The sequence below is a fragment of the Ictalurus furcatus genome, chromosome 18, assembly GCF_023375685.1.
Source record: "Ictalurus furcatus strain D&B chromosome 18, Billie_1.0, whole genome shotgun sequence".
Taxonomy (NCBI): Eukaryota; Metazoa; Chordata; class Actinopteri; order Siluriformes; family Ictaluridae; genus Ictalurus; species Ictalurus furcatus.
In genome coordinates, this window is record NC_071272.1 from 583644 (window position 1) to 602500 (window position 18857).

Here is an 18857-nt window from a genome sequence, read left to right on the forward strand (position 1 = left end):
TACATGGTTTAAACTTACAAATCTTTTTATTCTCTTGGAACAATTGTGTTTCCTGCTAGAACTGTGCATGCACGTGCTTTTCCGCTGACACAGTGCCGCTGCTGCTTTACCAACGAACAGTTCAGCCTAAAATAAACGTTCACAGTGTTTCCCTTCCTCCAGATGACATGCAGTGGTGCTACGATGTTAACATAGGTAATAACTTCAGGAAGTTTACAGAGCAGTTTATCATCATGCAAACTGCACGCCTTAGCTCACCTTAACAGACACTGCTCGACTCAGTAACAGCAAACATAAAACCCATACGTTGTACATAAACATGTGCAGAAATAGGAGTATGCTCCCTCACTCAAGATCACTCAGGATCTGGGGTCTCATGTAACATGAGTAGAACAATTTCTAATTTTACATATAGAACGGCCAATACACGTGCACACACACCTATACTCGATGGACCCTTCTGTTTAAAGGGTTGATTTTATGGCTGCGTGTGTGCATCTATTCCTCTAATTACATTTTAGAAACCTGCAACGGCGTGAAAAATCCCTCATTCTGCTGCTATATTTTGTGTAGTAACATAATGGAGTGTGAGTGATATGGATGCATTTAAGGCATGTGTCATTATTTGGCTCATAGTTGGTTTGGAAATGACGGACCTCGTTGAAATGTACTCTTGGGTTATAAAACTTAAAGTAGAAAGGACTTGAGTGTCCATAGGGATGCTGTTGCTGCATTTGTTGGCGTCTCCAGAATGGCTGAAGGTTGGTTGATGTTTGGCGTAAGAGGGACATTGTATACACCAAAATTTTGCCTGAACGATCCCTTTAAAAGGATCACTATTAAAACATTTTGAAGTTTAAAAAAATGTTTAAAAAAAAATAAAAATGTGTATATATATATATATATATATATATATATATATATATATATATATATATATATATAACAAACACAACTCAAATGTCTGAAGAACACACTCCAAACGCAATATCTCTGTATGGTATTTCGGCGCTGAATATTTTCTCAAATCCAGAAATGAAACTTGCAAATGAAAGGAAATGATGCATCACTTTTGCACTGTCAATTTAACAGGTTCACTTCTACAACAGGTAGAAAAATGGTAGGATTGGAAGGTTAACTGCTGAATTAAACCAGCACTGGCTCTGGAAACTGCTCTGTGTCAGTGGAAAAGCATCGTCTCACCCAGATCTGGGATCAGCTATCTCTCTGCCATATAATCATATTCATTCAGACCAAAAGGCAAAAGCTATTCCTAAATCAACATCACATAAGATGACTGGCGTTCGTAGACGGGCTCAATAAATCCACAGGAAGAGATCGCAAAATAATCTGTTAACAAAATGTGCATGTAACAATGTGACTTCACAGTGTTCCTTATAGCTACTAGGGGTTGCAAGGCTCTTCATTTTTACCAGTCGAGCAGTCAATACAGGACATTATTTTAGGCGATTTTATTAGTGCAGTTAAATGCTGATAAACGGCCGTAAACTGTCAAACTGCACTTCAGTTAAACTTCCATACACAGGCGACAAACGACATGTCTGCTTCAATCTTTTAAACTACACTGGAACAACAAAAATAAATAAATCCGTGCAATAAATATGCAAAAGACAACTGTGTATCATTATATAAGGATGTGCAAATTGTTACAATGCACTTGTGTGTAAATTGTTGTTTGTGGAATCGAGAGGACGCAGCACAGAAGCTCGTGTCCTCTTTACAGCTCAGTGACCGGCCTTCGTGGATGGAGTATGTCACGTCTACAGGAGCATCAGTAAGGTTTTTCAAGGCTGATAAGGACCTGGGTGCTGAACGGCCATGTTCAACTAAGGCCTCAATAGCATCTGAAAACAAGTGTGCCTCTGTCTGTTGGCATGTTCAGACAGGCTTTAAACTAGTGGGATTGGATCGTGATGTGCAACCCATTGCACCGATTTCACTCTTTTGTACCGCACTGTTCATGATGCCAAAGAGCAGGGATTTTATTTCATCTTTATTTAGCTTTAAAAGGACAACAAAAAATAACTGGGTGAGTAGGATAAAAAAAATAATAAAAAACAGTCCCACGCACACCTTTTAACTTTTAACGATAAAAGTGATATGAAAGTCATAATGTTCTATAAAAGCATAGTTTTACACAATGGACAATTTGACTAAAGAATTGGATTTGTCTAGTCTTTTATTTATTTATTTATTTTTTTAGACTAATGACATATATTTAGCCTGCTTTCTTTACTCTCTGCCTTACTTTTTTTTGTTTTTTTTACACTCTCCTGCCCTGACGTCCCCACTGCGTCTTACGAACGTATTAGTTGACTAATCTATGCAACCCCTAATTGCTACACACTGGCTAAAGAAGCAAGAGAATACAGTGCTTGTTATAAAAAATACTCTAAAAAGAAACACAATATAAATCTGTTGGTGCAATACATTGGTGCAAATAAGCCAGTATGAGATTTCCCTAGAGGGCCTGATTGTAAAAACACAAAAACTCAAACTGCATATAGAATATATAGCATAGGCCTATTTATCCAATCCTACAGACATATACCCTCTTGTTAACGGTGTGATATTTGGAGAAAAAAAAATCAAATGTTTGAAGGTAAGCCGGTCACATGTTGAACGACACTGAAATGAAAGGCTTGGAAAGAGTGGTTAAGTGTCATACGGATGGACTGGACGAGGGTAATGTTATCAGAGCTGTGTTATCTGTGCCCATGTGTAGTATACGCTATATCGCTCCGTCTCAGTAGACGGAAATGAATGCAAGGTCATGTTGAACTGAATTACAATTACGGTGCTAGTAAGATGCATAGCAAAGAAGCAGTAGTTTTACATGTAGCCTAAATGAGGGTCAGATTATTATTTTTTAAAATTATTATTCTCTCTGATTGGTTGCATGGGCATGTTTCAGTTACTGTCTGCAGTAGAGACTCCTCAGTCCCCTGTGCATCTTTTTCTTCCAACTTAATTTGTCCATCATCTTCATCTTCATCTTCATCATCATCATCATCATCGTCGTCGTCGTCGTCGTTTCACTCTCTCCTTTTTGCTTAAGAGTGGTGTTTTCCTGTATTTGCAGTCACTTGCCATGTGCCCTCTTCTCTCAGTTAGGAATCTGCAGTTACAAACAAAGACACTGTTAGAAAGAAGACACACACAGACACAACCATCAGAATAAAATTCACACTGCCTCTAGTTACTCGGCCTGTAATCTTTTGACTCGCTCTGATCTGTAAAGTTGAAGACGATCTTTTATTGAACTCAGTCATTAATTCGTTCAGTCATTAATCTCCAGTAAACGTGAGTTCTCCTAGTCAGGGTCGGTGTGGATACGGAGCCTATCCCGGTATCACCGGGGGCAAGGTGAGAGAATTCACCCCAGGTGGGAAACCTGTCCGCTGCAGGGTACAATGCACACACATCTGCGCAACTTAGTGTAGCCAGTCGGCCTACCGGCACGTTTCTGGACCGTGGGAGTAAAACCTGGGAAACTCACGCAAACATGGGGAGAACACGCGAAACTCCATGCAGACAGACAGCTCAGGAATGAACCACAGACCTGGAAGCTTTGAGGCTGCAACGCCACCTGCTGCCTTTTTATAGTATTCTTAAAAGGAAAATCTAACTGGGGAGGCAGTTAGTAATTTTTTGCGCCCTCTGCTGCCTGTGTGGCCAATTGCAAGAAAAATACTGACCAAGCCCCCCTTCCTTCCTACTGACCCACCCTCTATGCTGAAACTAAGCGAGCCTCATCAGTTGTCTTTTAAGGAAAAGGAATGGAGCTGAGCGGCTGTGTTCTAGCTGGAGCTGACTTCCAGCCTGGAGAAATGTAAACAGAAGAATGAATCATCGCATAGCAATATTACCAGTCAGAGTCTTAAGGTCTTTTTGAAATCATGTTCTTAGAATAAGTTTAGAAACACTTTTGATATTTTGAGATCATTTGCTCTCACACACAAGATGTTTCTGTTATTCTTCACACACTGTGATTTAAAAAATGATAAAAAAATAATAATATTCACCTTTGGCATTGGAGTCGAGGAAGACCTCGATGTAGGACGATGGAACGTAGCCCTCCTCTTCCTCGTTCCTCCGGACACGCGTCCAGCCATCTCCTTTATCCTCCTCGATCACAAAAAGCACCTCTCCTTCTGCTAATGCCAGCGTGCCCTCATTGTTACCTAAAGAGGGGAGAAAGACAAAAAGAGGCATAAAGAAATACATAGAAAGAAGAAACTGAGACAGTGAGGAGGGTAGAGAAAGAAAGATATAGAGGGGAAGAGGAGAGACTGAAAGATACAAAGCGTGCAATAGTGAGACCGGAACAGTTAAAGAGACGGGTAATGTGGAAATCAATTTAATAATATGGAAACTATTCAAATCAGTATGGCTAATTTGTGTGTTTTAGTTCCAAATGAATACACCCCAAATAATAAAACCCCAAACAAACACACTCCAAACAAATACACCCCAAACAAATACACCCCAAATAATAAAACCCCAAACAAACACACTCCAAACAAACACACCCCAAATAATAAAACCCCAAACAAACACACTCCAAACAAACACACCCCAAATAATAAAACCCCAAACAAACACACTCCAAACAAACACACCCCAAACAAATACACCCCAAATAATAAAACCCCAAACAAACTCACTCCAAACAAACACACCCCAAATAATAAAACCCCAAACAAACACACTCCAAACAAATACACCCCAAATAATAAAACCCCAAACAAACACACTCCAAACAAATACACCCCAAACAAATACACCCCAAATAATAAAACCCCAAACAAACACACTCCAAACAAATACACCCCAAACAAATACACCCCAAATAATAAAACCCCAAACAAACACACTCCAAACAAATACACCCCAAATAATAAAACCCCAAACAAACACACTCCAAACAAACACACCCCAAATAATAAAACCCCAAACAAACACACTCCAAACAAATACACCCCAAACAAATACACCCCAAATAATAAAACCCCAAACAAACACACTCCAAACAAATACACCCCAAATAATAAAACCCCAAACAAACACACTCCAAACAAATACACCCCAAATAATAAAACCCCAAACAAACACACTCCAAACAAATACACCCCAAATAATAAAACCCCAAACAAACACACTCCAAACAAATACACCCCAAATAATAAAACCCCAAACAAACACACTCCAAACAAATACACCCCAAATAATAAAACCCCAAACAAACACACTCCAAACAAATACACCCCAAACAAATACACCCCAAATAATAAAACCCCAAACAAACACACTCCAAACAAATACACCCCAAACAAATACACCCCAAACAATAAAACCCCAAACACACTCCAAACAAATACACCCCAAACAAATACACCCCAAATAATAAAACCCCAAACAAACACACTCCAAACAAATACACCCCAAACAAATACACCCCAAACAAACACACCCCAAATAATAAAACCCCAAACAAACTCACTCCAAACAAATACACCCCAAATAATAAAACCCCAAACAAACACACTCCAAACAAACACACCCCAAATAATAAAACCCCAAACAAACACACTCCAAACAAATACACCCCAAATAAATACACTCCAAATAAATACACCCCAAACAAATACACCCCAAATAAACACACCCCAAATAAATACACTCCAAATAAATACACCCCAAACAAATACACCCCAAATAAATACACTCCAAATAAATACACCCCAAACAAATACACCCCAAATAAACACACTCCAAATAAACACACCCCAAATAAATACACTCCAAACAAATACACCCCAAACAAACACACCCCAAATAATAAAACCCCAAACAAACTCACTCCAAACAAATACACCCCAAATAATAAAACCCCAAACAAACACACTCCAAACAAACACACCCCAAATAAACACACCCCAAATAATAAAACCCCAAACAAACTCACTCCAAACAAACACACCCCAAACAAATACACCCCAAATAATAAAACCCCAAACAAACTCACTCCAAACAAACACACCCCAAACAAATACACCCCAAATAATAAAACCCCAAACAAACACACTCCAAACAAATACACCCCAAATAAATACACTCCAAATAAATACACCCCAAACAAATACACCCCAAATAAATACACTCCAAATAAATACACCCCAAACAAATACACCCCAAATAAACACACTCCAAATAAACACACCCCAAATAAACACACCCCAAACAAATACACCCCAAATAAACACACCCCAAATAAATACACTCCAAATAAACACACCCCAAATAAATACACCCCAAATAAACACACCCCAAATAAATACACTCCAAATAAACACACCCCAAATAAATACACTCCAAATAAACACACCCCAAACAAATACACCCCAAATAAATACACCCCAAACAAACACACCCCAAACAAATACACCCCAAACAAACACACCCCAAATAAATACACCCCAAACAAATACACCCCAAATAAATACACCCCAAACAAATACACCCCAAACAAATACACCCCAAACAAACACACCCCAAACAAATACACCCCAAACAAACACACCCCAAATAAATACACCCCAAACAAACACACCCCAAATAAATACACCCCAAATAAACACCCCCCAAATAAATACACTCCAAACAAATACACCCCAAATAAATACACTCCAAATAAATACACCCCAAATAAACACCCCCCAAACAAACACACCCCAAATAAACACACCCCAAATAAATACACTCCAAACAAACACACCCCAAATAAATACACTCCAAACAAATACACCCCAGACAAATACACCCCAAATAAATACACTCCAAATAAATACACCCCAAATAAACACCCCCCAAATAAATACACTCCAAACAAATACACCCCAAACAAACACACCCCAAATAAATACACCCCAAATAAACACCCCCCAAACAAATACACCCCAAATAAACACCCCCCAAACAAACACACCCCAAATAAACACACCCCAAATAAATACACTCCAAACAAACACACCCCAAATAAATACACTCCAAACAAACACACCCCAAACAAATACACCCCAAATAAACACACCCCAAATAAATACACCCCAAACAAACACACCTCAAACAAACACCCCCCAAACAAATACACCCCAAACAAATACACCCCAAACAAATACACCCCAAACAAACACACTCCAAACAAACACACCCCAAACAAATACACCCCAAATAAACACCCCCCAAATAAATACACTCCAAACAAACACACCCCAAACAAATACACCCCAAACAAATACACCCCAAATAAACACCCCCCAAATAAATACACCCCAAACAAACACACCCCAAACAAATACACCCCAAACAAATACACCCCAAATAAATACACCCCAAACAAACACCCCCCAAACAAATACACCCCAAATAAACACACCCCAAACAAATACACCCCAAACAAATACACCCCAAATAAACACACTCCAAACAAATACACCCCAAACAAATACACCCCAAACAAACACACCCCAAATAAACACCCCCCAAACAAACACACCCCAAACAAACACACCCCAAACAAACACCCCCCAAACAAATACACCCCAAATAAATACACCCCAAACAAACACCCCCCAAACAAATACACCCCAAATAAACACACCCCAAACAAATACACCCCAAATAAACACACCCCAAACAAATACACCCCAAACAAATACACCCCAAATAAACACACTCCAAACAAATACACCCCAAACAAATACACCCCAAATAAACACACCCCAAACAAATACACCCCAAACAAATACACCCCAAATACACTCCAAATAAACACCCCAAATAAATACACCCCAAACAAATACACCCCAAATAAACACACTCCAAACAAACACACCCCAAACAAACACACCCCAAATTGGTTCTGACTATCATTGTTAGCTTTTGTGGTGAATTTATGATGTTGGTGTTTTCAGTTGAGAGATTTTCTTTTGGAACGCTGAATACTTTATTCTAAATGGCCACAGTTCAAGCCACACCTGGTAGCATTAGCATTCAAATACATTTTATTAAAAATTTTAAATGGCACAAAACAAATAGAAATGATCAGAACGGCTCAACTACAACAAGATAATCACAATATTCAGCTGTGTGTGTGTGTGTGTGTGTGTGTGTGTGTGTTAATGTTACCTTCAAACGGATAGAGTGCTTTGCAGGTTCCGATGGTAGGCAGTATTTCTTCCTCAGCATCATCAAACTCGTCAAACTCCGGATCAGTCTGAACCTTTGTCACCCTTTGTTCAGAGCTCTGTTCCTCAGTGTAGCTACCATCTGGACTGCTCCAACACACACACACACACACACACACACACACACACACAAACTATAGCGGCAGCACTACTCACCCTTTTATCAAGTAGTCATTAGCACGGGAATTAGCATTCTAACGACCAGCTGAGCAGCAAATCCGTGGTGTAACGAAACTATGTGCAACCTTGAGAGCATGCCAACATTAATATATAAAATGAATAATGTATGCAATAAGGGATATTTTCCAAAGCTAAATAAGTGTTATTAAAAGAAACGGTGATGTTACACAGTGGTAAACAGTCGACCGTCCCAACTTTTTTGGAGTGTGTTGCAGTCGTCAGATTTAAAATCAATTAAAGTAAAACATCAAATAATGTGTTAATAATGTGTTTTCAAATGACTCTTCAAATGACTCTTCAAATGACTCTTCAAATGACTCTTTTCGTCCCAACTTTTTTGGAATTGGGGTTGTACGGAGAGAGGACCGCGTCTTCCGTGAAGAACTTCCATTTATATTCATGTGGACATCACGATTCAATTCAAGTTCATGAAAAAAATATTTTAAAAAAATAATCAGAGATGGAGATGCAGAACTTGTTTTGTTTCTTGCATGTACAAATCCAAAGCATACTCAAAATGTACAAGACGAAATATTCACTCGCATGTGACTGTGGTGTGACTGGTATAAAGTGTGTGTGTGTGTGTATGTGTGTGTACCTTTCACGGTCCTGCGCACAGTTGTTGTTTGCTGTTGTTGTACTGTTTTGAGTTTCATACACAACACTTCGTCTCTGAGTCGATTCACTTCTCACCGGCATTCTGCCCTCTACTTCTGCGAGCCAGCCCTGCAGTGTATACACACACACACACACACACACACACACACAGAGCAGATATGTAGTTTTGTTTGTACTTGGGTTATACATGAGAATATATAACCAAATAAACACCTCAAACTTCTGCAGCTCAGCCTGTAGTTTATCGATGTGAAGGCCGATCTCTGCAAGTCGTGGATCCACGCTGCTTGGATCCCCCATCTGGGGGTTCTTCACATACACATCCTTCATTTTAGTCAATGCATCTCTGAGGGGAACACACACACACACACACACACACACAATCACATCTCTGTGTTGACATTATATGATTATGTATATAGATTGACATAAAAAAGTTGACCAGAAATGTTGGCTATAATGATCATGTTTGCTGTACCAAAGCAGTTTCTGCTTATACATAAATGTATATTACATCGCAGTAATGGTAAGGAGCCAAGGGAGCACAACTGGCCTTGGAAATACATAATATTATGTATGATACACGATACAGCGCCCCCTGGAGCAGAGAGGGTTAAGGGCCTTGCTCGAGGGCCCAACAGTGTCAGCTTGGCAGTGCTGTACATTTTTAAATGATATATTGGTGTTCGTTTCTGTAATTCTCCCCACAGAAGATTGAGCAGATTGCTAAAACTGATAATATATTGTCATGAGTTGCAGGATCAGAATACAAGCCTGTGTATTTTATATGTAAGTGTGTGTCTGCGTGTCTGTACTTCTGGTCCAACTCTTTCTGTATGTCTTTATTAATGTCGTCGATCTTCGCTTGTAGTTTCTTCCTCCTCTGTTCCGGGGGCAAGTGACTGAAATCCTCTGGATTTGCACCCTGAAATCAAAAGAGAGGGGAAGAGAGAAAGGAGAGTCAGTGTATTGACTCTAGAAGTACTTTTGTAAGTGGCTGCGCTACGTGAGGAAAAAACGTGATGGATAAACAGCAGCTTCTAAAAGTCTGACTGACGATCTTCAGGTAGATTTTTAGTTGATGCTTTCCTCCTTATTATAAATATCAAAGATTGGATTTGAGCTTTTTTTATTTATTTATTTTTATGTAGTTATGTGAAATAGTAGCATTTAAGCAGGGTGAATCATCAGAATTTGAGCCAGATCACTTTGTATATTTTAAGCAGCTACTTTCATTCCGTTCCATTGAGGCACATGCACAGATGAAGCCCAGTAAGATGCTCGAGCTCCTGTTGTTTGCCATCAGACTGTAGAAGTGTAAAATAATTGTACTTCTATGGCCATGCACGCTCTCTGATGACGCTCTCTCAAGATCAGCTTCACAACATGTTTAGTTTGCTATTTAATCAAGTCTGTTTAATTTGATTAAAGTATTTAATCATGTAAACACATCTGTGCATGGGCCTGTTGATCAGACTTTGATGTTCAGCATATTTTCGTCTCAGTGGCATGCTTTTTCTTGTTTTGTTTAAGTATGGAATTAGCACGCCAACTTTCTCGGAACGTGTGTTTGTGATGATAGTTTTGTTTCGACTGATATCCATTTCAGTCGTTCTGACCGATGAAACTCTGCCATCTGAAAATTAACATATTTTATACACACGTTATAGTCAAAAAGTTTTAAAGACAACAGACTGTAGATTCTGATGTTCATTGAAACATTAATCCAACAAGTTAGAGCTGTTCTTATTCCATTCTGAACAAAAATAACTACATTTATTTAATATATTACAGTAAGACATGAAAATATATTTCTTGAATTTGATGAATTTGGTCCAGCATGCAAAACTCCAGCAAAACAACAACAACAAAAATATATACATGCAATACTACCAAAATAAACCTTAAAACTTCACCATCCCATCTAAAGCAAACGCTAATGTAAAGCATGCATCTGCCAATCATGTTGTTTCACTTAAACTGCTTAATTTCATATACAAGAGGTTAATTTGCACTATTTATGGCCCTTTTTTTTGTGGATAAATGTATTATTTATCAAAATTAGATAAATATAAAATAAATGAATTCACCTGGCGTATGAGATATTTGGTCAGGTCTTTTAAATTTGAACTTTTGTGATGAATTGGAAGTTACTTAAAGAGATCTACAGTCCCGTCTGAAACTATTGGAACGGCGAGGCCAATTCGTTTGCTTGTGCTAGACTCCGAAAGATGGAGATAAGAGTTCAGCTTGTATTTCCTGGTATTTGCATCTAGATGTGTTAAACAACATAAAACACAGAACCTTTTGTATCAGACCATCCGATTTTTACGTGAGCAAAAGTATCGGAACAGATAAGTCTCGGAGTCGATTAAAGTAAATAACACAAATAATATTTGGTTGCATATCCCTTTCTTGCAATAACTGCATCAAGCCTGCGACTTCCTGTTGGTTTCTTCTTTTATGATGCTTTCCCAGGCTTTTACAGCAGCCTCTTTCAGTTGCTGTTTGTTTCGGGCGTTGTCTCTCAGTGGTTCTGTTCAGGAGGTGAAATGCATGCTCAGTTGGGTTAAGGTCTGGTGGTTGAAATCGGGGTGGTCTGATACAAAATGTGCTACGTTGTTATTTAACACATCTACATATAAATACCAGGAAATAAAATCTGAAATTCTAAACTCTCTTCCCACATTCCTCTTCTGATCTCAAACACAAATGTCTTCAGCCTACAACAAAAACAAATACACTGGCCTTGCCGTTCCGGATAGTTTTGGAGGGGACTGTATAATGAAGGAGATTTGGCTTGGTGGTGTTTATAATTTAATGGACGGGTCCATTTAATCTGAGCCTTCGACAATGAATTCTCTGATTCAAATAACACGGTGAAAGGAAATGTACAGCACATACTGTATGAATCATCATATATAACATTGTTATCAAAATTCTCTTGTTTAACATGGTGACAGATAAACTGCACTCTAATGTGAATAGAAAGCAGCTGTGTGGACTAAAGTAGAGGTGTGTTTAGGGCCTGGGATCCAGCAGGACTCAACAAAATAGTCCCAGGGGCGCGTGGTCAGATATGAAGCTTGCGGGACCAAACCAAAGGCCACGTTAATCAACGTGAAAGCTTACTGGTTGTGACAAGAGTACAGTGCTGAGGGACGCACTTACTGCTTCATTCGTTCATGCACTCATCTTCAGTAAGTGCGTTACCCGGGCCATGTCACTGTGCCACAAACCTGTTTTCAATTTGGTAAATAAATCCAATGAAGTCCATTTGAAAATACTGCGGTCAGGTACGCACAAAATAATAATGAAGAGATCGGGGGGTCTGGGTGAAAAGAAAAAAACCCAAACAGTCCTGCACACACCTCTAGACTAAAGCTCGTGGAAAGAATTAGAAATCAGACAACTATCCAAGAGTTAATTAACCATTAGGTGAAAGACAGTCATGATGTTACAGGTGCTTCACTAAACAGTCAGCAGACAAGCAAAGAGACCAGAGGAGCAGTGTTGGGTTTCGGATCACCTCAATAAGGTTCCGCACGTGGGCATTGAGTGAGATCTAAACAGAGGGATGGCCACCACAGACATAAGACAGACAAAACAAAAACAAAAGCAAACAAACATAAGACAACACTACATTTGTGTACTTACTCGAAATAAAAACAACAAGTTAAACGACCTCAACGGATTAAAATACACAACAGTTCAAAAAAATGCAAATGAACAATAAAGCATAAGAACCAAAAACAACACGGGGTGTCATTAGTGAAACGGTTTGATGGGTTACGATGATGTCGAGCATGCTACAATCATGCCAAGGAAGTCATGCGATTATCAACATGCTTACCAGCTTGAGAGAGAGCTTCTCGGGAAGAAGAGAGAGAATCACGAAGAAAGGAGTGGAGAGAGAGAAAAAACAATATCAGAGGCGCCACAACGTATCACTGTTCACACTTACACAAGTACACACACGCACACACACACACACACACACACACACACACACACACCAACCTTTTGCTAAGTTGGGTCATGATGTCACTGGTGAAGGTCACCACTCAAAAAGTGCTCAAAAAGCACCGCTCGGTACCGTCAACGGCTGCGTATGTTCATTTCCTATCATAACTGGAGACCTGTCGCTGTTTCGAAATCTCATTTATCTACAAAGTGTGTCTGCATTGTTTTTACAGGTTCCGAAAAAGAATGAGAAAGAACTGGATAGTAGGCAATATGAACTTTTTTATACGATGTCGATAGCTCTACTGTAGTAACCGTTTCAAACGGCGACGTGGAATCCTACGTGATGACTACAGAGTGACACAAACAGTCAAATGATCCCGGTGAGGTTACAGGTCATATACAGTAGGTACTCTTAGAACGCCACTCAACCTCTCAAACTGGTCTGTTGTATTAGAGCCCATAATTCTGCGCTGCCACAGACAGGGTGAACATCAAACATGGAAGGTTTTTAAGCATCATTAAGAAAAGTCTTTCATATGTTCGACGTTTTTATTCTTTTACCCAAAGTAATGTCTGCTAGCAGGAAACTGGATTCTGCCTAATATCAATGTGTTTTTGAAAAAAATAAATAATATTGTGAACCGTGAGATTTTGAAGTGTTAATGAACAACTGAGAAGCCGAACAACGAGGGATCACACTTGGCACCGCGTTTTCACTTCCTGGATTGTAGTGAACTTCATCAGGTTTTAAAGGAGAAAAAAAAAACCCTGTAGATTTCGGGAGAAGAGATGGTGGGTCTAAAGCACTAGCCAGATAATGGCTGAGAAAGGAAGCACAGCTGGAATAAGAGAGAAAATAGATCATGACAGAACTGAATGAGGACAGGAAAAACAGAACAACAGCCCCACAAACTCATGATGAAATACACATGGTGATGAGAAATAGTTATTTCCTGTTCATGAGACCAGTGTTCATTTTCATACCATATACATTCATGTCCTTCATACGCTGTGGCATCGCAACGCAAGGGAGCGTATTTATTTATTTATTTATTTTCGAGTGAGACACTAGTGCACTAGTATAAAGCAAGCCTTTGTTTCAATTACACGGCCAGAAACCCGTTGGAAAGTAAATCAATAAAGAATAAAGACCATGTGATAGGACGTGACTTATTTTGGAGCAGCGTTCACACAGCATGTATGTGCTCCATAATAAATAGCTACAACTGTTAAAAGATAAAGATGGTGAAATCTTGTGGTTCAACTATTCACCGTAATAGCTGAAAGACAAGCAACGACTCATTTAACCAAACAAACCTACAACAAAACGACACACTTGGATGTTAATGTTCTCCCACTACGGGGAAGCACGCACTGTTTTCTGAAGGAGGATCATTCCACGTTCCGCAGCGATAACGGAGCTACAAGATAACGATCCTAATGCTGCAAAGTTTCGGTCGAACTCGAGAATCCCGTCCCATGTTGGTGAGGTGGACACACTTCGATGAGGACGTTACACAAGCTAACGGAATGTGCGACAGGACACGTGTTCGTGTGTACAGTAAGTACAGATATATAAATACGCATGTATTGAAGCTACAGGATGGGATTAAAACACACAGCTACAATCTCCAGGACATCAAGAAGGAACGGGGTCATTTCTGAGACATGTCCACACATGGAAAAGTACCAGAAAGTTCAAAGGTCACAGAGTGCTTTCCTGGCCTTCGGATCTATCCGTTCATTGCAGGAAGCGCACTTGTGACTCTTTGTGAATTAACCCCTTCCATGCGAGCTGACTCACAGCCAGAAAGCTCTGAGTGGACGGCTCCGAGGAGGTGACCCGGGGCCATGAGCAGACATGATAATATCACTAGATTTAATCACATGACTGAAACTCCATTCAAGTTGAGCAAAGACAGACAATAACCTCATTTATCCAACACGGTCATCATCTTCTTATTCACAGTTACGCTTGTTTAAAATAAACTAGATTAAAACACTAAATAAGGTTATGTCTGTAGATCACTCTTATGACTTCACAACTATGCTCACACACACACACACACACACACACACACACACACACACACACACACACTCTTTTATAATATTCTCACCAAGACCAGTTAGTCTTGGTTGAATAACAGAAACACTCTCACACAGTCATACAATCATACCTACACACACACACACACACACACACACACACACACACTTACGACATATTGCCTGGCCTCAAAAGCATAAGTAGGCCGGCCAAGAGTCCTCTTCATCAGCTCTTTATCATAGTGAAGGGACTGTGGAGACTGCAGCAAGGTAATATAAGGCAAAAATATTTTTATCAAGCCAATGTGTGTATACACACACACACACACACACACACACACACACACACACACAGTTGTGGATACATAGATTGATTTAGATATAATCTGCTGTAGAATTGAGACTATCAGAAATGTCTGTTCCTAAAGGAATGTGAACGTACAGTAAGATCCTCAGACAGAGACACGGCCGAAATACTTTCTTTCATCACTTCTCAAAATAATTCTATACATAAAACGTCATTTTTTTTCATTCTTCATTAATAAGGAACCTGGAGCTGTGAGGCAGCAAACAGGCCGTCCGTATACGGTTCCCTCCGAAACTATTGGAACGGCAAGTCCGATGAATTTTTTTTGCGCTCTGCACCGATGACATCTGAGTTTAAGATCAAACGACGGAGATGAGTCGAGAGTTTAGGATTTCAGCTTTTATTTCCTGGTATTTACACCTAGACGTGTTAAACAACATAAAACAGAGAACCTTTTGTATCAGAACACCACAATTTTATTTTACAGATAAGTCTTGAAGTAAATTAAAGTAAATGACACTTAATATTTGGCTGCACTTCCCCTGCTTGCAAAAACTTCAACGACTCACTGACCAGCAAATTTTTGGTTTCTTCTTTTATGATGTTTTTCCAGGCTTTTAAAATAGCCTTGGGGGGGGGGGGGGGTGGGTCTCTCCATTCAGTCTCCTCTTCAGGAAGTGAAATGGACGCTCAATTGAGTTAAGATATTTACTGAAAAAAATGTTGACGCGCTCAATACTTATTTCCCCCGCTGTGTGTATAACCCCTATATTTCTTCTCTCGAAGCCTCCTTCGAACGGTGGATGGTGAGACCTTCACCCTGCTCTGTGGAGGTTGTTGGAGATGTCACTGACTGCTGTTTCTGGGTTTTTCTTCACAGCTATCACAATGTTTCTGTCATCAGCTGCTGCTGTTTCACTGTTACTCAGTGGATATTTTCAGGATATTCCAAATTGTCGTATAGGCAATGCCTGAAAACTTTCTCTCTTTTCTCAGCTTCAAAATGGCTTGCTTTTTATCCCATAGACAGCTCTCTAGTCTTCATGTTGGTTTATCTTTTTGAACAATAAATGTAGTCTTCACAGGTGAAACTGAAGCCTAAAACTAAGAGTAGATGTTCAGAGATATTTATTGTTTAAACAGTCACTGTAACAGGACACACCTGGGTGACAAGAAACACCTGTCAGTCACGTGTTCCAATATTTTTGCTCGCCTACAGATCGGGTGGTCTGATACAAAATGTGCTGTGTTCTATGTCATTAAACACATCTACATATAAATACCAGGAAATAAAAGCAAAAATCTTTTGATCTCAAACACAAATGGCTCCAGACGACAGCAAAAAAAAACAAACAAACAAAAAAACGCCTTGACATTCCAATTATTTCAGAGGGGACTGTATATCCAGCTTCATGGTTTATTTATCAAAGTAACTAGTCATTATCAACTTTAAAAACATCTCTGGAACCGCACTGGAGGGCTGGGACACGATTATTCCACAAGATATTTGCTCAAGATACCGACAGGTGTCAAATAAAAACAAAGAAACAGTTCTGTTGTGGAGAACGTTGCTGGCATGGGAGGAGACTCGGAGGGCTCTTGGAGGGAAAACTCACCGCAAAGCAATATTAAAGTTACTCTGAGTGCCTTTATTCTATGATGAAACATTTCTATCCTGATGTGAGAGCCGCCTTCTAGGATCTCTGCCCCGCGCCAAAGGGCACGAGGGCTCACAGAAAGGTGTGATGAGAATGAAAATCACGCAAAACGTATACGTTATGGTCACTACATCTCAAACCGTCTGAGCACCTACAGATATGGGACATTTCTGAGTGATGCGTTAGACAACGCTCACCACTACGGTCATCAAAACACCGACCGAGGAAATATCTTTTGGAATAACGCTGCTCGTTTCTACAGTACAGTTCCAGAGACGTAGATTCGAGCCGATGGCACACCGAAGCTGTTCTGGCTTACGTGTATGTACACATGTAACTTCTGTATCCTGTGGTTTACTTCTATACACGCTTCTTGACAGCAAAACACAAACAAATACAAATAAAACTAACCTTTTACACTATAGATCAAGGGTTTTCAACCTTTTTGGGTACGTGCCTGCTAACTTCTGATTCACCTGAACCTGCGATCACAGTGACGGTGGCTAATCGTGGCCATCTTGGAGCTCATGTATGTGGAGGAGGGCAGATAGCACTCTCCTGCGAGTGTTCGAAAAGATGTAGTTGGCTGTCTGTGCATGTCTCAGAGGAAGCACATGGTAGTGTTCACCCTCTGCGGTTGGTAGCTGTTATATGATAGGGAAGAGCTCGCTGGTCTGTGGGAACTGCAAGGTGACTAAATTAGAGAGAAAATGGGGAAAAATGAAATGTAATCAAATGCACTACACTGCATTTTGCTGTGCAATGCTTTGTCACTGCATTCCCATCGATGTCAATCCAAGCATCATGTCACACGGCAATTTGGTTGCTCAGTGTGGCTGTAAACAGTCTTTGGGAGTCATCAGTTGCCCGTCAATGCTGACCCAAGGCAACGTACGTGACTTTTCTTTGAAAGAACATAAACATTACTGCAACCTTAACTTTCAGAAAACACACTAAATGGCAAAATGTAGCTGTCTTTTAGGCTTTTGTGTTCAGAGCAAACAAGTGCTGCATTCCTGTTACTCGTGAGATCCTGTGAAATTTGTCCCCCTCTAGTGGACAAATAGTGAATTGCTAATGACGACCAGAAGGACAAATTTACTGTCATTTATCTTTTTAACTTGCATGCTTGAGCCAAAGACATGCATTTGTTAACTTTATTTTGTAATCGTGTGTCCCACATCCTTGACACATGCTCACGTTCCCTGCCGGGCCTGGACCACAGATTGAAAACCCCTGCTATAGATGACAACAACAATAGACGCTTAAAGCTCAAAGCTCTGATGGGTGAAAGAAGGAGCAGTTTAGCATGTGGGATGATAACATTTACAAAGCTCTCTCTTTTATTTCTGTTTTCCCTGTCTTCCTTTGGTTCTTTGTCCCGATAATTTCCAAATCTTTTATCTCTCTCTGTCAACATCCCATCCTTATTACGTTCTTCCTCTGCTCGTAGACTCAAGGACGCCATTCTGACCTGTTCTGTAGCATCAGTTCTTCAAACCTACCAAACTGTGTGACCCTGATTCCTATATCTGTGTTTTCGTGTTGTTTGTGTGTGTGTGTGTGTGTGTGTGTGTGTGTGTGTCCATGCACGTGAAAAGGGGGAAGCAATACTTCAGGAAATTTAGATCATAGGACAGTCCATATGTTGAAGCGGTACTGCAAACCAGCAAACTTCCTGTTTCAGAAATATCTACTTCCTGTTCGATAACTGACGCACTATTTTGGGTTGTTGTGAAAGCATGCAGTTTTCTTCCATTCTATGGTATAATTCTGTGACTATGTGATAGAAGTGATGTCTAGTTCGTG

General features: G+C 39.8%; 1 protein-coding gene across 9 annotated transcripts in view; it reads right to left on the reverse strand.

Annotated features, from left to right (window-relative positions):
* Positions 1 to 2211: 2211 nt before the first annotated feature.
* Positions 2212 to 18857, reverse strand: part of LOC128622889 (formin-binding protein 1) — a 64363-nt gene continuing 47717 nt past the window's right edge. For 5 of the 9 annotated variants that reach the window (XM_053649688.1, XM_053649684.1, XM_053649689.1 and 2 more), the window contains 7 exons: positions 12598 to 12633; positions 9884 to 9993; positions 9282 to 9414; positions 9049 to 9176; positions 8212 to 8360; positions 4047 to 4205; positions 2212 to 3139 (listed from right to left, as the gene is read on the reverse strand). In XM_053649688.1, coding sequence (XP_053505663.1) covers positions 3132 to 3139; positions 4047 to 4205; positions 8212 to 8360; positions 9049 to 9176; positions 9282 to 9414; positions 9884 to 9993; positions 12598 to 12633 — 723 coding nt within the window. In that variant the 3' untranslated portion in view covers positions 2212 to 3131. The remainder of the gene's footprint in view (positions 3140 to 4046; positions 4206 to 8211; positions 8361 to 9048; positions 9177 to 9281; positions 9415 to 9883; positions 9994 to 12597; positions 12634 to 18857) is intronic. The other 4 variants (XM_053649686.1, XM_053649693.1, XM_053649691.1 and 1 more) reach the window with 3 other exon arrangements.